Below are 24,130 nucleotides of genomic sequence, written 5' to 3' on the forward strand. Positions count from 1 at the left end.
TGATTTCCACATTTGGTATTTGTCATTTATAAATACTGACAATATTATTAAACTATTAACTTTCTCTTTCAGCTGCAGTAGACTGCTCAGTTCCAGTAAGCATGAGTACCAGCATAAAGTGTAAGTAATTTTTGGACATTATTACCTTTTTAAAAAAAATTAAGGTAAATATACATAACATAAAATTTACTGTCTTAACCATTTTTAAGTGTCCAGTTCAATATTAAGTACATTAATATTGTGGTACAGTGATAACTACTACCTCCAGAACTCTCTTTATACTGCAAAACTGAAATTCCTATGCCACATAAACAATAATTTCCTCCCATAGGCCCTGGAAACCAACATTCTTTTCTATCACTATGAATTTGACTACTGTCACCATTGTACTTACTATCTCTATGAATCTATTTTAGGTACCTTATATAAGTGGAATCATATCGTGTTTCTTCTGTTGTGACTGGCTTATTTCACCTAGCATGATGTCCTCAAGGTTCATCCATATTGTAATGAGTCAGAATCTCCTTTTTAAAGGCTGAATAAAATTCCATTCTGTGTATATACCACATTTTACTTATGCATTCGTCAGTTGATGGACACTTGAGTTACAGTCACCTTTTGGCTGTTGTGAATAAACTATACTGCTATGGACATGAGTATACAAATACCTCTTCAAGAACCTTCTTTTAAAGATTTTGGGTGTATATTTAGAAGTGGAATTGCTAAATCATATATTCTATTTTTAATTTTTTGAGAAACTACCATACTATTTTCTTTTCTTTTCTTTTCTTTTTTTTTTTTTTTTTTTTTTTGAGACAGGGTCTCACTCTATTGCCCTGGGGCTAAAGTGCAGTGGAGCGATCTCACCTCACTGTAACCTTCACCTCCTGGGCTCAAGCAATCCTCCCACCTCAGCCTCCCAACAGCCTCCCAAGTAGGTGGGACTACAGGCGCAAGCCACCACGCACAGCTAATTTTGCCACAGCCTTTTTACATAGAGACAGGGTTTTACCATGTTGCCCAGGCTTGTCTCAAACTCCTGAGCTCAAGTGATCCACCTGACTCAGTCCCCCAAAGTGCTGGGATTATAGGCGTGAGCCACTGCACCCAGTGACCATATTGCTTTCTATAGCAGCTGCACCATTTTCCATTATGACTAATGATGCTCAAGTATTCAGATTTCCCCATGTCCTCCCCAACACTTGCTTTTTTCTATTTGTTTAATAGTAGCCATACTAAAAGGTGTTGACACATTGCCTTTTGAGAAAGCATTTCTAACTTAAAAATTATCCAAAAATACCCAGGCACAGTGGCTCACACCTATAATCAGCACTTTGGGAGACAGAGGCAAGTGGATCACTTGAGCCCAGGCATTTAAGAGTAGCCTAGGCAACACGGTGAAACCCTGTCTCTTCAAAAAATACAAAAATTAGCTGGATGTGGTGGCATGCAACTCTGGTCCCAGCTACTCAGGAGGCTAAGGTGGGAAGATTACTTGAGCCAGGGAGGTCAAGGCTGCAGTAAGCCATGATCATGCCACTGCACTCTGGCCTAGGTGACAGGGAGATGCTGTCTCAAGAAAAAAAAAAAAAAGGAAAAAGAAAACCCATAATGTTGACACAGGATATATAGAATCCTTATATATCTACCCTTTGACCAGGTTATCTTCATTTTTAAATCATCAGACCAAAAATTTGAAAACCCTGTTTAAAAATTTCTGAAGAATACCATTTGAAACCTTTGTTTTTGATTTCAATTAAGAAATGTATACTTTATGGGAGGCCGAGGCAGGTGGATCACGAGGTCAGGAGATCGAGACCAACCTGGTTAACATGGTGAAACCCCGTCTCTACTAAAAAACAAAAAATTAGCTGGGTGTGGTGGTGGGAACCTGTAGTCCCAGCTATTCTGGAGGCTGAGGCAGGAGAATGGCGTGAATCCGGGAGGTGGAGCTTGCAGTGAGCAGAGATCGCATCACTGCACTCCAGCCTGGGCGAGAGAGCAAGACACCGTCTCAAAAAAACAAAAAAAGAAATGTATCCTTTAAAAATAGGCAAAAAACATGGCTGTCACAGCCTTTGATTGTCTTATTAATCATATAAAAATCAGTGTTATACGTATGTTTATTGCAGCACTATTCACAATAGCAAAGACTTGGAACCAACCCAAATGTCCAACAATGATAGACTGGATTAAGAAAATGTGGCACATATACACCATGGAATACTAGGCAGCCATAAAAAATGATGAGTTCATGTCCTTTGTAGGGACATGGATGAAATTGGAAATCATCATTCTCAGTAAACTATCACAAGAACAAAAAACCAAACACCGCATATTCTCACTCATAGGTGGGAATTGAACAATGAGATCACATGGACACAGGAAGGGGAACATCACACTCTGGGGACTGTTGTGGGGTGGGGTGAGGGGGGAGGGATAGCATTGGGAGATATACCTAATGCTAGATGACGAGTTAGTGGGTGCAGCGCACCAGCGTGGCACATGTATACATATGTAACTAACCTGCACAATGTGCACATGTACCCTAAAACTTAAAGTATAATAATAAAATTTTAAAAAAAAAGATAAAATCAGTGTTATAAATTTTAAGTTCAGTGTTTTCTAAGTTTCTAAGTTTTCTAAGTTAATATTTGAATTTATGTAGAGTTTGAGAACATTTCTACATTAAAAAAGTAAATATCAGCCAGGCGTGGTGGCTCATGCCTGTAATCCCAGCACTTTGGGAGGCTGAGGCAGGCGGATCACGAGGTCAGGAGATGGAGACCATCCTGGCTAACACGGTGAAACCCTGTCTCTACTAAAAGTACAAAAAATTAGCTGGGCATGGTGGCAGGCGCCTGTAGTCCCAGCTACTCGGGAGGCTGAGGCAGGAGAATGGCGTGAACCCAGGAGGCGGAGCTTGCAGTGAGCCGAGATGATGCCACTGCACTCCAGCCTGGGCAACAGTGCAAGACTCCGTCTCAAAAAAAAAAAAAAAAAGAAAAAAAAGTAAATATCAACCTAAGGTTAGTTCATGCTAAATGATAAATGAATAAAAGCATACATAGGGAAATGCCTTTTGGGTGCAATCTAGGAAAGATCACAAACAGTAGGAATGGTTAACTCATCTCTGCTTGTATATCTTAGTTGAAGAGATAGAAGGTAGGGGAGAAAGTAACTACCAGCTATAGGTCATAGCTACAAACACAGTGTCTGTCTCAGGCCTTGTGCTTGACACTTTGTATTCTCCCTTTTCTATTCTTTTTATGTTTGCAATGTATTCTCCCTTTTCTATTCTTTTTATGTTTGCAACAAACCTTCGTGTAGGCTGTCATATTTTTGAAGGAAAATTCGATTCAAATAATTTTAAAGGAGGAAAAAACACATGTTAGGCAAGAGTAGAGACTTCTTAGTACATATTTTTAAAGACCAGTTTGGTCACTACATACAAGTTATATGGGCAAGTCATTTTACCTCTGACCTTCCTTTTTTGTGAAATGAAAGGTAATTAGATGATTTCTAAGGACCCTTCCAGATTTTTAATTTCTGTGCTTTACATTTTTTTCTTCTGTATCATATTAGTAACTTTTTTGTAGCACAAAACTGGTTCAGTGTTTACATGCTTTAAATATCTGGATCATTTGAATTAAGTTGGTTGGGATTACAGGCGTGAGCCACCGTGCCTGGCCTTAAAATGATCTCTAGAGACAATGACAGCCATTATATAATTTTTAAAGGGTCAACTTAACAGGAAGATGTAACAATTATCTACATACCCAACATCAGAACTCCTAAATATATCATGCAATTGTGGACAAATCTGAGGGAGAAATTGACTTTAATACAATAATAGAAGACTTCAATAATCCACTTTCAATAATGGATACATATTATAAGACCCAGACAGAAATCATTTAAACTGCTGACTTGAACAACATAATAGACCAAAGGAATTTAACAGATATATACAGACCTTTATACCCTATTGAAGAATACGCACTCCTCAAGTGCACATGAAACCTTCTTCAGAATAGATCTCATATTAGGCCATAAAATCAGACGTAACATATTTAAGAAGATAAAAATCATTTCAAGTATCTTTTTCAACCAGAATGGAATAAAACTAATAATTAATAGCAGTAAGAAAATGGGAAATTCACAAATACATGGCAACTAAACAACACATTCTTGAACAAGCATTGAGTCAAAGAAGAAATAAAAACAGAATTTTGATATCTTGAGGCAAAGGAAAACAAAACCACAATATGCCAAAACTTACAGAATGCAGCAAAATTAGTACTAAGAGAGTGGTTTATAGTGATGAATACTTACATTAAAAGAGGGGATCTCAAACAACTCAACTGTATACCTCAAGGAACTAGAAAAAGAAGAATAAACTAAGCCCACCTCGGTAAATCCCTAGAAACATACAACCTTCAAAAACTGAATCAAGAAGAAACATCCTGAATAGACTAATAGAAAAAAGGAGATTGAATCAGTAATCAAAAACTTCCCAACAGAGGCCAGATGTGGTGGCTCATGCCTGTAATCCCAGCACTTTGGGAGGCCAAGACAGGCAGATCACTTGAGGTCAGGAGTTCAAGACCCTCTGGCCAACATGGTGAAACCCCGACTCTACTAAAAAATACAAAAAATTAGCCAGATGTGGTGTTGCACACCTGTAATCCCAGCTACTCAGGAGGCTGAGGCAGCAGAATCACTTGAATCCAGGAGGTGGAAGTTGCAGTGAGCTGAGATCATGTCCCTGCACTCCAGCCTGGGTGACAGAATGGGATAAAATCTCAAAAAATAAAATTAAAAATTAAAAAAAACTTCCCAACAAAGAATAGCCCAGGACCAGATATCTTCATAGGTAAATCTACCAAACATTCAAAGAAAGGATAGCACCAGTCCTTCTTAAACTTTTATAAAAATAGAAGTGGGAATACCTCCAAACTCATTTTATGAGGCTAGCACCACCCTGATGCCAAAACCAAACAAAGACACCACAAGAAAAGAAAGCTACAGGCCAATATATCTGATTAATATAAGTGCAGAAATCTTCAGTAAAATACCAGCAAACTGAATTCAACTGCATGTTAAAAGAATCAAACACCATGACCAAGTCAGATTTATCCCTGGGATACAAAGGTGGTTCAACATATGCAAATCAACCAATGTGATATACCACAGTAACATAGTGAAAGATTAAAAACCACACAATCATCTCAATACATGCAGAAAAACCATTTGACAAAATTCAGCATCCATTCATGATAAACTCTCTCAACAAAATAGGAATAGAAGGAACTTACTTCAACAGCATGAAAGCTATATATGAAAATCTCACAGGTAACATGATGCTTAATGAAGAAAAACAAAGCTTTTCCTCTAAGATCTGGTATAAGGCAAGGATTCCTCACTTTTGCCACTTCTGTTTAACATAGTATTGGAAGTCCTAGCCAGAGCAATTAGACAAGAAAAAGAAATAAAAGGCATACGAATTAGAAAGAAAGCAGTAAAGCTGGGTGTGGTGGTTCACTCCTGTAATTGCAATACTTTGGGGGACCAAGGTGGAGAGATCACTTGAGGCCAGGAGTGGCCAGCCTGGGCAACATAGTAAGACCATGCCTCTACAAAATAAAACTAAAAATTAACCAGGCATGGTGACACATACCTGTAGTCCTAGCTACATTGGAGGCTGAGGCAGTAGGATCACTTGAGCCCAGGAATTCAAGGTCACAGTGGGCTTTGACCATGCCACTGAATTCCAGCTTGGGCAGCAGAGAAAGACCCTGTCTCAAAAAAAAAAAAAAAAAAAAAAAAAAGTAAGGTTACTTCTGTTTGTGATGACATGATATATATGTAGAATACCCTAATGCCCGATAAAAAAGAACTGTTGCAATAAATTAAATATAGTTTTAGGATACAAAATTAATGTACAAAAACCAGTGGCATTTCTGTACACAAACAACTGTCTGAAAAGGAAATTAAGAAAACAATGCCATTTGCAACAGCAACAGAAAGGATAAAATGCTTAGGAATAACCTTAAACAAAAAGGTTGAAAACTTGTACACTGAAAACTATAAAACATCAATAAAGGAAATTTTAGAAGACACAGATAAATGGAAGACATCCATATTTATGAATTGGAATAATTAATATTGTTATAATTTTTGTACTACCCAAAGTAGTCTATAAATTCACTGCAATCCCTATAGAAATCCCAAAGACATTCTTTACAGAAATAGAAAAATCGTAAAATTCATGTGGGACCACAAAAGACCACAAATAAAACAATCTTGAGCAAGAAAAACAAGGCTGGAGAAATCACACTTTCTAAATTTCAAAATATATTTCAAAGCTACAATAATCAAAACAGTATGGAACTGGCATAAAAACACATATCAGACCAATGGAAAAGAATGGAGAACCCAGAAATAAATCCATGTATTTATAGTCAACTTATCTTCAAAAGGGTACCAAACACACACAATGGGGAAAGGATAGTGTCATCAATGAATGACTCTGGGAAACCTGGATAGTCCCATGCAGAAGGATGAAAATGGACTCTTAAACCATAGACAAAAATCAACTCATACAAAAATCAGCTCAAAATGGATTTAAAAACTTAAATATAAGGTCCTAATCCATAAAACTACTAGAAGAGAACATAGAAAAAAAGCTTCTTGGCTTTAGTCTGGGCAATAATATTTTTGGATATGACTCTGAAAGCCGGGCAACAAAAGCAAAAATAGACAAGTGGAATTCACCAAACTCAAAAGCTTTTGTACAGCAAAGGAAACAATCGACAGAGTGCATAGGCAACTTACAGAATGGGAGGAAATATTTGCAAACCATGTATCTGATAAGAGGTTAATATCCCAACTGTGTAAGTAATAAGTACAACTCAATAGCAAAAAAAAAAAAAAAAAAAAAAAACCTTGCTATAAAAATGCATGAAGGACCTGAGTAGACATTCTCAAAGGAAGACATACAAGTGGCCAATAAGTGTATGAAAAGGTGCTTAACATTACTAATTATCAGGGAAATGCAAATCAAAACCTTAATGAGATATCACTCACACCTGTGAGAATGGCTATCAAAAAGACAACATGTAACAAGTGTTGGCAAGGATGTGGAGGAAAGGGAACCCTTGTGCACTGTTGCTAGGAATGTAAGTTGGTACAGCCATTAGGCAAATCAATATAGAGGCTCCTTGAGAAATTGAAAATAGAACTACCATACGATTAAGCAATCCCACTTCTGAATATATATCCAAAGGAAATGAAATCAGTATGTCAAGGAGATATCTGTTCTCCCATGTTTGTTACAGCATTATAGCAAATAGTCAAGATATAGAAACAACCTAAATGTTGACAGATGAATGGATAAAGAAAATGTGGTATGTGTATAAAGAAATACTACACACACATACACACAACCCACACCACATTTATAACATACACAGACACATGCAAAACCCACACCACATAGCCTTTAAAAAGAAGGAAATCCTGTCATTTCTGTCATTTGTGACAACACAGATGAACCTGAAGGTTCATTTTAGCTTCCACATATAAGTGAGATCACGTGGTACTTGCCTGTGTCTGGATTATTAAACGTGTATGTGCAATCTAAAGTGGGCAACCTCAGAGAGGCAGAGAGTAGAATGGAAGTTGCCAGGGGCTACAGGAAGGAGGAAATGGGGAGACATTGGTCAAAGAGTACAAAGTTTTAGTTAATGCAAGTTGAGTAAGTTCTGGAGATCTAATGTACAGCATTAATTAGAGTTAACAGTACTGTATAATATACTTGAAATTTGCTAAGACAGTACATCTGTGTTCTCACCACAAAAAAAAAGAAAAAGTAGCAACTATGTTAGGTGATAGATGTATTAATTATCTTGATTATGATCATTCACAATGTATATCAGAATATCAAATTAAATGCCTGAAACATATACAATTTGTCTGCTATACCTTAACAAAGCTGAAAAAATTATTACCTAAGCAACCTGATATATATATAAACTTAAATAGAATGGCCATCTGGTCATGACTGGAAAGAATATATTAACCAAATATATTTGGTTAATGTATTGACTGGACCAAAAGAAAAGGCATATCTTGTTATAAGATAGAAAGACTCTATATAATGCAAATATATTGATACATACTCTTTAAAGTATTGATACTTTTTAAAGTAATTTCTAAATTCAATGTGAGCTCAATTAAGATGCCAAAAATGAGTATTGTTCATATACTACTTGACAAAATGTTCCAAAATTAACCTACATATATATGAGAAAATAGCCAGAAATAATCTGAACATGAATAGAAAAGAGTAGTAGAGTAGCCCTACTAAGTATTTAAAAGTATTTTAGGTCAGGCGTTGTGGCTCACGCCTGTAATCCCAGCACTTTGAGAGGCCAAGACGGGAGGATCACTTGAGGTCATGAGTTCGAGACCAGCCTGGCCAACATAATGAAACCCCTTCTCTACTAAAAATACAGAAATTGGCCAGGTGTGGCATGCACCTGTAGTTCCAGCTACTCGGGAGGCTGAGACATGAGAATCACTTGAACCTGGGAGGGGGAGGTTGCAGTGAGCCAAGATCATGCCATTGCACTCCAGCCTGGGCAACAAGAGTGAAACTCTGTCTCAAAAAAAATAAAGTCAAAATCACAAATTTAAAATGGTCGTTTAATTTATTTTGCTAGAGTAACAAAATAACATTTAATTTAGTTTGCTAGAGTTTATTCATTGATTTATTCAGCATATATTTATTGGGCCCCTGCTATGTGCTAGACATTGTTCTAAGGGCTGGGACTAAAGGGGTGAACAGGACAAATTTCCTGCTTTTGTAGAGTTTACATTGTAGTTGGAGAAGACAAACAATAAGCAAATACAAATAAATAAAGAATATGTCATATGGTAATAAATGCAATGGAAAAAAAATGACTGAGAGTCCCTTGGAGGAGAAGCCCTTGCTGATAAGGTGACAATTGAGCAGAGACCTGAAAGAATTAAGGAAGAGGCATGTGGCTATCTGGGGAAAAAGCAATCCAGACAGAGGAAACAGCAAGTTTAAAAGCCTTGAAATGGTGTCATGATTGGTGTTTTCAAAAAACAGCAAGGAGGGCTGTGTAGCTAGTATGGAATAAGCCAACCGAAGAGTAATAGATGAAGTCACTGAGATGGGACAGAGGGATGCAGAGAATAAAAGGCAGTGGCCATTGCAAAGACTTTGGCCTTCACTCTGAATGAAATTGCAAGCCATTGGAGGGTCTTGAAGAGAGGAGTAGCAGGGCTACTTTTACTTTTAAAAGCATCCCTTTGGCTTCATAGTTGGGAATAGTCTGAAGCAGAATGACTAGTTAGAAGACAGTAAATAATCCAGATGAGAAATAATGGTGACTGGGACCAGAGTGGTTGCAGTGGAGAGAGATTGAAATAATCAGATTCTGGAAACATTTCAAATGTGTGTCCATAGTATTTACTGATGGGTTGGATGTAGATGTAGTGTGAGAGAGAAAAGAGGATTGGGTCAAAAATGACTTCCAAGACTTAGAACCTCTCAGCCAAAAGGATGGAGTTATGATTTACTGAAGTGAGCAATGCCATAGGAAAAGATTGAGAGGAGAAAGCAAAGCAGTAGTTCAGTGTTGGTCATTACATTTGAAATAAATGCCTATTACATAGCCAGTTGGCAACCCTTAGGAGGCAGTTGGAGTGCAAGTCTGGAATTCAAGAGACAATTTCAGGATAGAGCTAAAAATGTGGGATTTGACAGCATATAGGGGGTATTTAAAGAATTGCTTACACTTTTTGTTTTTAAAATGTAGATTTAGCTAGTGCTTATTTATCCACGGTATTTTCTGCTTTTAGTCAATTAAGGCAGGAATTTTTCCTTTTTGCTATATAAACCAAATTGTGATGGCTTAGAGTAATTGCAAATATTATAATCACCAAGTTAAGTGTAATTAATAATCATTCTTCATTATATATGATTTTTCATTATAATGAATTTGGCTTAGAAACAGGCTTTCTAGACACATAAAAAGAGAAGTCTCTGGATTTGAGCCATCTCTGTTTTTATAAGCTACTCTGTACTTTTCTGTCATAGCAGACTACTGACTTGATCAGTTCCTAACCTGGAATATAGTTTATTGAATTATTTAAATAATTTAATTTTTATAGAAGTTTTATTGGAAAATAATTTACGTACTATAAGATTCACTGATTTTTTACTAAATTTACAGAATTGTGCAATCACAAACCAATTTTAGAACATTTTCATCATTTTATGAAGATCCCTTGTACCCATTTGCAGCCACGCTGCAAATTCCTACCCCTAGCCTCAGGCAACCACTAATCTACTTTTTTTTTTTTTTTTAGCATTCTATTTTTTGTTATTGGGAAAAGAAGAAATTCTATTAAATAAATATATTTACAAATCAAAATGATCTTTAATCAATTTGTAACTAGTTTCCACAATTGCATTTGTATACAGTTTCTTTAGAGAAGAAAAATATTGACTAAAAAATGTCCAGGTGTTCTTTTTTTATTATTATTATTATACGTTAAGTTCTGGGATACATGTGCAGAACATGCAGGTTTGTTACATAGGTATACATGTGCCATGGTGGTTTGCTGCACCCATCAACCTGTCATCTACATTAGGTATTTCTCCTAATACTATCCCTTCCCCAGTCCCCCAACAGGCCCCAGTGTGTGATGTTCCCCTTCTGGTGTCCATGTGTTCTTATTGTTCAACTCCCACTTATGAGTGAGAACATGCAGTGTTTGGTTTTCTGTTCCTGTGTTAGTTTGCTGAGAATGATAGTTTCCAGCTTCATCCATGTTCCTGCAAAGGACATGAACTCATTCTTTTTTGTGGCTGCATAGTATTCTATGGTGTATATGTGCCATATTTTCTTTATCCAGAAAGAAATATACCCATTGATGGGCATTTGTGTTGGTTCCAAGTCTTTGGTATTGTGAACAGTGCTGCAATAAACATATGTGTGCATGTGTCTTTATAGTAGAATGAGTTATAATCCTTTGGGTATATACCCAGTAATGGGATTCCTGGGTCAAATGGTATCTCTGGTCCTAGATCCTTGAGGAATTGCCACACGGTCTTCCACAATGGTTGAACTAATTTACAGTCCCACTAACAGTGTAAAAGCATTCATATTTCTCCACATCATGTCTAGCATCTGTTGTTTCCTGACTTTTTAATGATCGCTATTCTAACTGGCATGAGATGGTATCTCATTGTGGTTTTGATTTGCATTTCTCTAATGACCAGTGATGATTAGCTTTTTTTCATGTTTGTTGGCCACATCAGTGTCTTCTTTTGAAAAGTGTCTGTTCATATCCTTCGCCCACTTTTTGATAGGGTTGGTTTTTTCTTGTAAATTTAAGTTCCTTGTGGATTCTGGATATTAGCCCTTTGTCAGATGGATAGATTGCAAAATTTTTCTCCCATTTTGTGGGTTGTTTGTCCAGTCTGATGACGGTTTCTTTTGCTGTGCAGAAGCTCTTTAGTTTAATTAGATCCCATTTGTCAATTTTGGCTTTTGTTGCCATTGCTTTTGGTGTTTTAGTCATGAAGTCTGTGCACATGCCTATGTCCTGAATGGTATTGCCTAGGTTTTCTTCTAGGGTTTTTATGGTTTTAGGTCTTACATTTAAGTCTGTAATCCATCTTGAGTTAATTTTTGTATAAGGTATAAGGAAGGGGTCCAGTTTCAGTTTTCTGCATATGGCTAGCCAGTTTTCCCAACACTGTTTGTTAAATAGGGACTCCTTTCCCCATTGCTTATTTTTCTCAGATTTGTCAAAGATCAGATGGTTGTAGATGTGTGGCATTATTTCTGAGACCTCTGTTCTATTCCATTGGTCTATATATGTGTTTTGGTACCAGTATCATGCTGTTTTGGTTACTGTAGCCTTGCAGTATAGTTTGAAGTCAGGTAGTGTGATGCCTCCAGCTTTGTTCTTTTTGCTTAGGATTGTCTTGGATATACGGGCCCTTTTTTTGGTTCCATATGAAATTTAAAATAGTTTTTTTCTAATTCTGTGAAGAAAGTCAATGGTAGTTTGATGGGGATAGCACTGAATCTATAAATTACTTTGGACAGTGTGGCCATTTTCACAATATTGATTCTTCCTATCCATGAGCATGTAATGGTTTTCCATTTGTTTGTGTCCTCTCTTATTTCCTTGAGCAGTGGTTTGTAGTTCTCTTTGAAGAGGTCCTTCACATCCCTTGTAAGTTCTATTCTTAGGTATTTTATTCTCTTTGTAGCAATTGTGAATGGGAGTTCACTCATGATTTGGCTGTCTGTCTGTTGTTGGTGTATAGAAATGCTTGTGATTTTTTGCACATTGATTTTGTATCCTGAGACTTTGCTGAAGTTACTTATCAGCTTAAGGAGATTTTGGGCTGAGATGATGGGGGTTTCTGAATATACAATCATGTCATCTGCAAACAGAGACAATTTGACTTCCTCTCTTCCTATGTGAATACCCTGCATTTCTTTCTCTTGCCTGATTGCCCTGGCCTAAACGTCCGTTACTGTGTTGAATAGGATTGATGAGAGAGGGCATCCTTGTCTTGTGCCGGTTTTCAAAGGGAATGCTTCCAGGGAATACTTCCAGCTTTTGTCCATTCAGTATGATATTGGCTGTGGGTTTGTCATAAATAGCTCTTATTATTTTGAGATACATTCTATCAACACCTAGTTTATTGAGGGTTTTTAGCATGAAGCGCTGTTGAATTTTGTCGAAGGCCTTTTCTGCATCTGTTGAGGTAATCCTGTGGTTTTTGTCATTGGTTCTGTTTATGTGATGAATTATGTTTATTGATTTGCATATGTTGAAGCAGCCTTGCATCCCAGGGATGAAGCCAACTTGATCGTGGTGGATAAGCTTTTTGATGTGCTGCTGGATTCGATTTGCTGGTATTTTATTGAGGATTTTCACATCAATGTTAGTCAGGAATATTGGCCTGAAATTTTTTTTTCTTGTGTCTGCCAGGGTTTGGTATCAGGATGATGCAAAATGAGTTAGAGAGGAGTCCCTCTTTGTCTGTTGTTTGGAATAGCTTCAAAAGGAATGGTACCAGCTCCTCTTTGTACCTATAGAAGAATTAGACTGTGAATCCATCTGGTTTTGGGCTTTTTTGGGTTGGTAGGCTATTAATTACTGCCTCAATTTCAGAACTTGTTATGGGTCTACTCAGGGATTCGACTTCTTCTTGTTTAGTCTCGGGAGGATGTATGTGTCCAGGAATTTATCCATTTCTTCTAGATTTTCTAATTTATTTGCATAGAGGTGTTTATAGTATTCTCTGGTGGTAGTTTGTATTTCTGTGGGATCAGTGGTGATATCCCCTTTGTCGTTTTTTATTGTGCCTTTTTGATTCTCTATTTTCTTCTTTATTAGTCTGGCTAGTGGTCTATCTATTTTGTTCATCTTTTCAAAAAAAACAGCTCCTGGATTTATTGATTTTTTGAAGGGTTTTTCACATCTGTATCTCCTTCATTTCTGCTCTGATCTTAGTTATTTCTTGTCTTCTGCTAGCTTTTGAGTTACTTTGCTCTCGCTCCTCTAGTTCTTTAAATTGTGATGTTAGGGTGTCGATTTTAGATCTTTCCCACTTTCTCCTGTGGGCATTTAGTGCTGTAAATATCCCTCTAAACACTGCTTTAGCTGTGTCCCAGAGATTCTGGTACATTGTGTCTTTGTTCTCATTGGTTTCAAAGAACTTATTTATTTCTACCTTAATTTTGTTATTTACCCAGTAGTTATTCAGGAGCAGGTTGTTCAGTTTCCATGTAGTTGTGTGGCTTTGAGTGAGTTTCTTAATCCTGAGTTCTAATTTGATTGCACTGTGGTCTGAGAGACTGTTTGTTATGATTTCCGTTCTTTTGCAATTGCTGAGGAGTGTTTTACTTCCAATTATGTGGTCAATTTTGGAATAAATGTGATATGCTGCTGAGAAGAATGTATATTCTGTTGATTTGGGATGGAGAGTTCTGTAGATGTCTAGTAGGTCTGCTTGGTCCAGAGCTGAGTTCAAGTCCTGAATATCCTTGTTAATTTTCTGTCTTGTTGATCTCTTTAATATTGACAGTGGGGTGATAAAGTCTCCCACTATTATTGTGTGGCAGTCTAAGTCTCTTTGTAAGTCTCAAGAACTTGGTTTATGAACCTGGGTGCTCCTGTATTGGGTGCATATGTATTTAGGATAGTTAGCTCTTCTTGTTGCATTAATCCCTTTACCATTATGTAATGCCCTTCTTTGTCTTTTTTTTAATCTTTGTTGGTTTAAAGTCTGTTTTTTTCAGAGACTAGGATTGCAACCCCTGCGTTTTTTGTTCCCTTGCTGGCGAGGAGTTGTGATCCTTTGGAGGAGAAGAGGCGTTCTGGTTTTTGGAATTTTCAACCTTTTTGCACTGTTTTTTCCTCATCTTCGTGGATTTATCTACTTTTGGTCTTTGCTGTTGGTGATCTTTGGATGGGGTCTCTGTGTGGATGTCCTTTTTGTTGATGTTGATGCTATTCCTTTCTGTTTGATAGTTTTCCTTCTAACAGTCAGGCTTCTCTGCTGCAGGTCTGCCGTAGTTTGCTGGAGGTCCACTCCAGACCCTGTTTGCCTAGGTATCACCAGTGGAGGCTGCAGAACAGCAAAGATTGCTGCCTGTTTTTCCTTCAGGAAGCTTCGTCCCAGAGGGGCACCCACCATATGCCAGCTGGAGCTCTCCTGTATGAGGTGTCTGTCAACCCCTGCTGGGAGGCATGGGGGTCAGGGACCCACCTGAGGAGGCAGTCTGTCCCTTAGCAGAGCTCAAGCACTGGCTGGGAGATCCGCTGCTCTCTTCAGAGCTGGCAGGCAGGAACATTTAAGTCTGCTGAAGCTGTGCCCACAGCCACCTCTTCTCCCAGGTGCTCTGTCCCAGGGAGACAGGAGTTTTATCTATAAGCCCCTGAGGGAGGCTGCTGCCTTTCTTTCAGAGATGCCCTGCCCAGAGAGGAGGAATCTAGAGAGGCAGTCTGGCTACAGTGGCCTTGTGGAGCTGTGGTGGGCTCCGCCCAGTCTGAACTTCCCGGCGGCTTTGTTTACACTGTGAGGGAAAAACCACCTACTCAAGCCTCAATTATGGTGGATGCCCCTCCCCCCACCAAGCTCTAGAGTCCCAGGTCAACTTCAGACTGCTGTGCTGGCAGGGAGAATTTCACGCCAGTGGATCTTAGCTAGCTGGGTTCTATGGGGTGGGATCTGCTGAGCTAGAGACCATTCGCCTCCCTGGCTTCAGCCCCCTTTCCAGGGGAGTGAATGGTTCTGCCTCACTGGCATTCCAGTCGCCACTGGGGTATGGAAAAAAACTCCTATAGCTAGCTCAGTGTCTGCCCAAACAGCCACCCAGTTTTGTGCTTGAAACCCAGGGCCTTGGTGGTGTAGGCACCTGAGGGAATCTCCTGGTCCGTGGGTTGCAAAGACCATGGGTAAAGCATAGTATCTGGGCCAGAGTGCACCGTTCCTCACAGGATAGTCCCTCATGGCTTCCCTTGGCTAGGGGAAGGAGTTCCCCTACCCCTTGCGCTTCCTGGGTGAGGCAACACCACACCCTGCTTCAGCTCGCCCTCCGTGGGCTGCACATATACAGTATTTCATCCTGTATATGTACCACATTTTCTTTATCCAATTCACCATTAATGGACACCCAGGTTGATTCCATATCTTTGCTATTGTGGATCGTGCTGTGGTGGATATGAGGGCATGTGTCTTTTTGGTAGAATGATTTTTTTTGGGGGGATTATACATAGTAATGGGATTGCTGGGTTGAATGGTAGGTCTGTCTATTTTTAGTTATTTGAGAAGTCTTCAAACTTTCCTCAGTGGCTCAGTCTTCAGCTTTCCTCAGTGGCTGAACTCACATTCCCAAGAACAGTGTGTAATTCCTTTTTCCCCGCAACCTTGCCAACATCTACTATTTTTTGACTTCTTGGTAATAGCCATTCTGGCTGGTATGAAATAGTATCTCATTGTGATTTTATTTGCATTTCTCTGATGATTAGTGACGTTGAGTACTTTTTTATTTGTTGGCTGCTTGTATGTCTTCTTTTGATAAGTGTCTATGTCCTTTTCTCACTTTTTAATGGGGTTATTTGTTTTTCTTCTTGCTTTTTTTTTTTAAGTTCCTCATAGATTCTTGTATTAGGGTTCTCTAGAGGGACAGAACTAATGGAATATATATATAAAGGGGAGTTTATTAAGTATTAACTCACGTGATCACAAGGTCCCACAATAGGCTGTCTGCAGGCTGAGGAGCAAGGAGAGCCAGTCTGAGTTCCAAAACTGAAGAATTTGGAGTCCGATGTTTGAGGGCAGGAAGCATCCAGCACAGGAGGAAGATGTAGGCTGTGAGAGTAGGCCAGCCTCAACCCTTCACGTTTTTCTGCCTGCTTTATGTTCGCTCGCAGCTGATTAGATGGTGCCCACCCAGATTAAGGGTGGGTCTACCTTCCCCAACCCACTGACTCAAATGTTAATCTCCTTTGTCAGCACCCTCACAGATATACCCAGTACCAATACTTTGCATCCTTCAATCCAATCAAGTTGACATTCAGTATTAGCCATCACAATTCTTGATATTAGTTTTTTGTCAGATGCATAGTTTACAAATATATTCTCCCATTCTGTTGGTTGTCTGTTTACTCTGTTGATAGTTTCTTTTGCATTGCACAAGCTTTTTAATTTAATTAGGTCTCACTTGTCAATTTTTGTTTTTGTTGCAATTCCTTTTGAGGACTTGGTCACAAATTCTTTGCCAAGGCCAATGTCCAGCAGAGTATATCCTAGGTTTTCTTATAGAATTTTTATAGTTTTAGGTCTTACATTTAAATCTTTAATCCATCTTGTAGCCTTGTAGTGTAGTTTGAAGTCGGGTAATGTGATGCCTCCAGTTTTGTTCTTTTTGCTTAGGACTGCTCTTTTTTGGTTCCATATAAATTTTAGAATAGTATTTTCAATTTCTGTGAAAAATGATGTGAGTAATTTGATAGGAATAGTGCTGAATCTCTAGATTGCTTTGGGCAGTATGGACATTTTAATGATATTGACTCTTCCAATCCACGAGCATGGAATGTTTTTCCGTTTGTGTGTGTCAGCTCTGATTTCTTTCAGCAGTATTTTGTAATTCTTTTAGATATCCTTCACCTCCTTAGATATTTTCCTAGGTATTTTATTTTGTGTGTGTGTAACTATTGTAAATGAGATTGTGTTCTTGATTTGGCTCTCAGCTTGAATATCATTGGTGTATAGAAATGCTACTGATTTTTGCACATTGATTTTGTATCCTAAAACTTTACTGAAATCGTTTATGTTCAAGAAGCCTTTTGGCAGCATCTTTAGGGTTTTCTAATTATAGAATCATATCATCAGGAAAGAGATAATTTGACTACTACTTTTCCAATTTGGATGTGTTTTATTTCTTTCTCTTGCCTAATTACTCTGGCTAGGACTCCAGTAGTATGTTGAATAAGAGTGGTGATAGTGGGCATCCTTATGCTGTTCCAGTTCAAAAGAGGAATGCTTCCAGCTTTTGCTCATTCAGTATGATGTTGGCTGTGGGCTTGTCATAGATGGCTCTTATTATTTTGAGGTATGTTCTTTTGATGCCTAATTTGTTGAGGGTTTTTTTTTTAATCATGAAGGATTGCTAGATTTTATTGAAGGTTTTGGCTACATCTGTTGAGATGATCATAAGGTTTTTGTTTTTAATTCTGTTTATATGGTGAATCGCATTATTGATTTGCATATGTTGAACCAGCCTTTCATTCCAGGAATGAAGCCTACTTGACTGTGGTTTATTAACTTTTTGATGTGCTGTTGGATTCAGTTTGCTACTATTTGTTGAGCATTTTTGTGTCTATGTTAATCAGGGATATTGGCCTATAGCTTTCGTTTTTGGTGTGTCTTTACCAGATTTTGGTGTTAGAATTATGCTGGTTTCATAGATTGGGTTTCATAGAATGAGTTAGGGAAGAGTCCTTCCTCAAGTTTTTGGAATAGTTTCAGTAGGATTAATACCAACTATTGGTATGTCTGGTAGAATTTGGCTGTGAATCTCTCTGGTCCAGGGCTTTTTATGGTTGGTAGGTTTTTTTTATTACTGGTTCAATTTTGGAACTCAGTATTTCTCTTCAGGGTTTCAATTTCTTCTGAATTCAATATTGGGAAATTGTATGTTTCCAGAAATTTATCTATTTCCTCTAGATTTCCTAGTTTCTATGCATAGAAGTCTTCTTAATAGTCTCTAAGGATCTTTTCTATTTCTGTGGGGTCTGTTGTAATGTTGCCTTTGTCATATCTGGTTGTACTTATTTGGATCTTCTCTTTTATCTTTGTTAATCTTGCTAACAGTCTGTTGATCTGTTTATCCTTTCAAAAAACCAACTTTTTGTTTCATTGAACATTTATATGGATTTTGGAATCTCAATTTCAATTATTTCTGCTTTTAGATAATTATTTTCTACTACTAGCTTTGGGATTAGTTCTTGTTATTCTACTTCCTCTAGTTGCAATGTTAGATTGTTAATTTGAGATCTTTCTGTCTTCTTGATGTAGGTATTTAGCACCGTAAACTTGCCTCTTAACACTGCTTTTGCTGCATCCCAGAAATTTTGGTATGTTGTGTTTCTGTTTTTATTTATTTCAAAGAGTTTTTTTTTTTTAATTTCACCTTCTGTTGTTTACCCAAAAGTCATTCAGGAGCAAGTTGGTTTAATTTCCATGTAAAATTATGTGGTTTTGAGGAGTACTCTTGGTATTGATTTCTACCTTTTTTTCCACTGTGGTCCAAAAATATGTTTGGCGTGGTTTCAATTTTTTTACATTTATTGAAACTTGCTTTGTCTTCGAGCATGTGGTTGATCTTAGAGTATGTTCCACATGCAGATGAGAAGAATGTTTATTCTGTGGTTGTTGGGTGGAGTATTCTTCTGTAGGTGTCTATTAGGTCCAGTTGGTCAGGTGTCAAATTTAAATCCAGAATTTCTTTGTTAGTTTTCTGCTTTGAGGGTCTATCTAACACTGCCTGTGGGATGTTGAAGTCCCCCATTATTAATGTGTGGCTGTCTAAATCTTTTCATAGGTCTAGAAGTACTTGTTGTATGAATCTGGGTGCTCCAGTGTTGGGTGCAAATATACCTAGGATAGGTAAGTCTTGTGGAATTGAATCCTTCGTCATTATGTAATGCCCATCTTTGTCCTTATTGCTGTTGGTTTAAAGTCTGTTTTATCTGATACAAGAATAGCAACCCCTGCTCTTCTATTTACTGTTTGCATGATAGGTCTTTCTTCATCACTTTACTTCAGGCCTATAGGTGTCATTACATGTGTGATGGGCCTCTTGAAGATAGTAGAAGGTTGGGTCTTGTTTTTTTTTTTTTTAAATAAAATATTATTTTATTTTTTAAATAAAAAAATAAAAAAGTGGTTCTTGCCACTCTGTGCCTTTTAACTGGGTACATTTAGACCACTTACTTACAAGGTTAATATTGATATGTGAGGTTTGATCCTGTCATGGTAGTGTTTGCTGCTTGCTTTGTAGTCTTGATTGCGTATTTGCTTTATAGGATCTGTGAACCTCTGTATTTATGTGTTCTTTTATGGTAGTGAGTATCATTCTTATGTGTGCATGTTTAGAACTTCCTTGAGCATTTCTTATAGGCTAGGTGATGTAGTTTGGGTATTTGTCCCCACCCAAATGTCACATTGAAATGTAACGCCTAGTGTTGGAGTTGGCGCCTGATGGGAGGTGATTGGATCATGTCTGTGAATTTCTCATGAATGGCTTAGCGCCACCCCCTTGATGCTGTCCTTGTGATAGTGAGTGGGTTCTTGCAAGATCTGGTTGTTTAAAAGTGTATGCCCCCACAGCCTTCCCCTCTCATTCTTGCCATATGAAATGCACATTCCCTCTTCGCCTTCCACCACGAGCAAAAGCTTCCTGTGGTCTCCCCTGAAGCAGATGCTGGCATTGTGCTTCCTGTACAGCCTGCAGAATCATGAGCCAATTAAACTTCTTTCCTTATAAATTACCCAGTCTTGGGTATTTCTAATAGCAATGCAAGAACAGCCTAACACACTAGGTCTAGATATAACAAATTCCTTTAGCGTTTGCTTGTCAGGAAAGACTTTATTTCTTCTTTGTTTGTGAAGCTTAGTATTTGGTGATTACATAGTCATAAATAACATGGTTAAGCATTTGTAACCTTCATATCTCTGTGAATAACTGCTAAGAATTGCTTTCTTATGCCCCTAGGCTTGGCCAGTTTGTCATATCTTGTTGGCATTCTTTTTCTTTTTTTTTTTTTTTGGTAACTACACAAATCTCACTATATTGTTTGTATTATTTAAATAGTTAATCCATTTAGAATTTCTATAAATTAAATGTGTTAGTTAATATCTAGAGGCACATGTGAAATAAATAATTTTTAAAATGTGTTAGTAACTCTTTATATAGGAAAATAAATGGATTTTTATTTACATATCATAACATTTTAACAAGAAAAATGTTCCATTTATTACTCTAACAAGACCAAAAAACCAATTTTCTATTTTGTTCCATATTTTGAAAGATTTGTTTTCCCTTTTAGATGCAGACCAACAACGAAGAGAGAAACTCAAAAAGGAATTAGCACGATGTGAAAAAGAGTTCAAATTAACTAAAACTGCAATGCGAGCCAATTATAAAAATAATTCCAAGTCACTTTTTAATACCTTACAAAAGGTAAGATAGTATTTTTATTTTTTAAAAGCAAATGTTTCTAAGGTACTTCTTTAGTGGTACAATCTGACTTTGTTTACTATAGTTTAGGGTCAGCAAATTTTTCCTGTAAAGATCCAGATAGTTAATATTTTAAAAGGCTGTTCAGGCCTCTGTCACAACTACTCTGCCATTGGAAGGCGGACATAGACAGTACATAAATAAATGGGTATAGCCGTGTTCTGCTGAAACTTTATTAACTGAAGACATTGAGTCAGATTTGGCCTGAAGGTTATAGTTTGCAGACCCCAGTTATAGGTTTTTTGTGATACCTTCGAACATCTGGTTAAATAAGTTCTATTCCTAGTTTGTGAAGTTTTTTTTTCCCTTTCTCCTGAATGGATATTAATTTTATGAAATGCTTTTTTGCATCTCTTGGAATGATGATATTATGATATAATTTTTCTCTTTTAATCTGTGGGGTTTTTTTTTTTATATATAGTCTCACTCTGTTGCCCAGGCTGGAGTGCAGTGGCATGATCTTGGCTCACTACAACCTCCACTTCCTGGGTTGAAACAATTCTCCTCCCTCAGCCTCCCCAGTAGCTAGGATCACAGGCACCCACCACGACTCCAGCTAATTTTTGTATTTTCAGTAGAGATGGGGTCTCGCCATGTTGGCCAGGTTGGTCTCAAACTCCTGACCTCAAGTGATCTGCCCACCTCGGCCTCCCAAAAAGTGCTAGGATTACAAGCATGAGCCACTATGCTGAGCCTCTTTTAATCTGTTAATGTAATGAATTACAAACAGTTGACTGTAATGTTAAACCAACTTTGCATTCCTGTTGTAAACAGAACTTAGTCATGGTACATTACCTTTTTTATTCATTGCTAGATTTACTTACTAATATTTGTTTAGAATTTTGGCATCTGTCCATTATTGATACTGGCCTGTCATTTTCTTTTTTTGTACTCCTTGTGTCTGGTTATGCTATCCTCATAAAATAAACTGGGCACTATTTCTTCTTTCTGTACTCTAGCTTGTGTACATTTGGTTTATTTGTTCCTTAAATTTGGTGGAACTCAACATTAAAATTGTCTAGGCCTAAAGTATTTTTTATGAGAAGATTTTGACTACTGATTCAATTTTTTAAGTCATTATAGAATGATTTCAATGTTAGATTTATGTAGGAAGTTGTTCATTTTATGTAAATTTTTGGCAGAGAATTGTTCATACTATTCTCTTAATCTCTTCTGAATATGTATTATTTCCCCTTGTTATTCCTAAGGTAGTTTATTTGTGCCTTCATTCTTCTTCATCATTCTCATCAGAGATTGAGTCAGTTTTTTTAAAGGACACACTTTTTATTGTGTTAGTCTTCTCTATTGTATTTTGTTTTCTGTTTTGTTAATATCTGTGTTTTTCTTTATTTCCCTCTTTGACTTTCTCTGGGTTTATTTTGCTGTACTATCTCTAATTTTATTTAATTTATTAATTCTCTGCCTTACTTCTTTGCTAGTGTAAGCATTTTTAATGCTATAAATTTTCCACCAAGTACAGCTTTAGCTGCATCCCACAAGTTTTGATAGGTGGTATTTTTATTATGTTTCAATTCGAAGTATTTTACAATTTTCTTTTTGTTTGTTTGTTTGTTTTTGTTTTGTTTTTTGAGATAATGTCTTGCTCTGTTGCCCAGGCTGGCATGCTGTAGTGTGATCTCCGCTCACTGCAACCTCCGCCTCCTGGGTTGAAGCAATTCTCGTGCCTCAGCATCCCAAGTAGCTGGGACTACAGGTGTCTGCCACCATGCCCAGCTAATTTTTGTATTTTTAGTAGAGTCTAGTTTCACCATGTTGGCCAGGTTGGTCTCTAACTCCTGACCTCAAGTGATCTGCTTGCCTCAGCCTCCCAAAGTGCTGGGATTACAGGCGTGAGCCACCATGCCTGGCCTACAGTTTTCATTATGATTTTTTTATTTAACCCAGAAATCATTTAGAACTGTTTCTTAATCTCTGTATCTGCTTTTTCCTTAGTATCTGTTTGTTACAGATTTCTAGCCTAATTGTATTGTGATTAGGAAACATCTATATTATATCCATTTCTTGAAATTTATTGAGCACTTGTTTTATGTCCCAGTAGGTGGACAATTTTTTAAAAATGTCCCGTCATTATATGTTTGAAAATAAAATATATTCTATAGTTTTTGCATGTAGTATTTGATATATAGTATATTCATTAAACTTTGTATTTTCCAGATGTTCAAATCTTTTATATCATATTGATTATTTTTGTCTGGTTAATCTATCAGTTATTGAGAGAAATCTTCCACATACTTACATATTTAGCTATTTCTCCTTGTGGTACTATTAATTTTTGATTTACATATTTTGAATGCATGTTATTACATTAGAGATATTAGAGATACAGAATACAGATTTAGAAAATCCTGAAGGAGGTAGTTTCTTGGTGAACTGAACCTGTTATCACTGTGCTTTGAATTTCTTTACCTTAATGCTTTTTCTATTAATATTTTCTGATAGTGATATAATTAAATTAGCTTTATTTTCACTAGTATTTACTTGTTATATCATTTTCCATTTTTTGATCTTAATGTTTTCTTCTTTTTTTTTTTAATGTCACTTGCCAATCTCAATGTTTTAGGTTAGTATTTGGTGGGTCAGATTATTCAATCTGATAATCATTGTCTTTTTTTTTTTTTGAGACAGAGTCTCGCTTTTTTACCCAGGCCAGACTGCAGTGGCGCTATCTTGGCTCACTGCAAGCTCTGCCTCCCGGGTTCACGCCATTCTCCTGCCTCAGCCTCCGAGTAGCTGGGACTACAGGCACCCGCCACCACGCCTGGCTAATTTTTTGTATTTTTAGTAGAGACGGGGTTCCACCATGTTAGCCAGGATGGTCTCGATCTCCTGACCTCGTGATCTGCCCGCCTTGGCCTCCCAAAGTGCTGTGATAATCATTGTCTTTTTAATGGGACATTTAATATGTTTTTATTTCTGGCTTCTTATTTCATACCTTCTATTTGTCTCAATGTGGTAGACAAAATTTGAAGACAACACCCCCACAGTGACCCACACCCTTAAGCAATCCCCTCCTCTTCAGTGCAGGTAGGACCTGTAACTTGCTTCTACCCAGTAGAATATGGCAAAGATGATAGGATGTCACTTCTGTGATTCTGTTATGTGGCAAAAGTGAAGGGATACTTTCCCCTGCAGATTAAGGTTTTTGTTCCTTAAAAGAGAATGGAAAAATAAGTCTGGGAAGATTTTCCACAGTGACTGCTGTTTCTCTCCCCAAGCCACACCAAGAGAAGGTGGGA

At 37.5% G+C, this 24,130-nt stretch overlaps 1 protein-coding gene across 10 annotated transcripts in view; it reads left to right on the forward strand.

The window, feature by feature from the left end:
• The window catches only part of SPATA7 (spermatogenesis associated 7), a 53,529-nt gene that overhangs the window by 11,229 nt on the left and 18,170 nt on the right, over positions 1-24,130 (forward strand). For all 10 annotated transcript variants that reach the window (XM_034937966.3, XM_055097927.2, XM_055097924.2 and 7 more), the window contains 2 exons: positions 73-120; positions 20,683-20,816. In XM_034937966.3, the coding sequence (XP_034793857.1) occupies positions 73-120; positions 20,683-20,816 (182 nt within the window). The remainder of the gene's footprint in view (positions 1-72; positions 121-20,682; positions 20,817-24,130) is intronic.

Source organism: Pan paniscus, chromosome 15, assembly GCF_029289425.2.
Source record: "Pan paniscus chromosome 15, NHGRI_mPanPan1-v2.0_pri, whole genome shotgun sequence".
Classification (NCBI taxonomy): domain Eukaryota; kingdom Metazoa; phylum Chordata; class Mammalia; order Primates; family Hominidae; genus Pan; species Pan paniscus.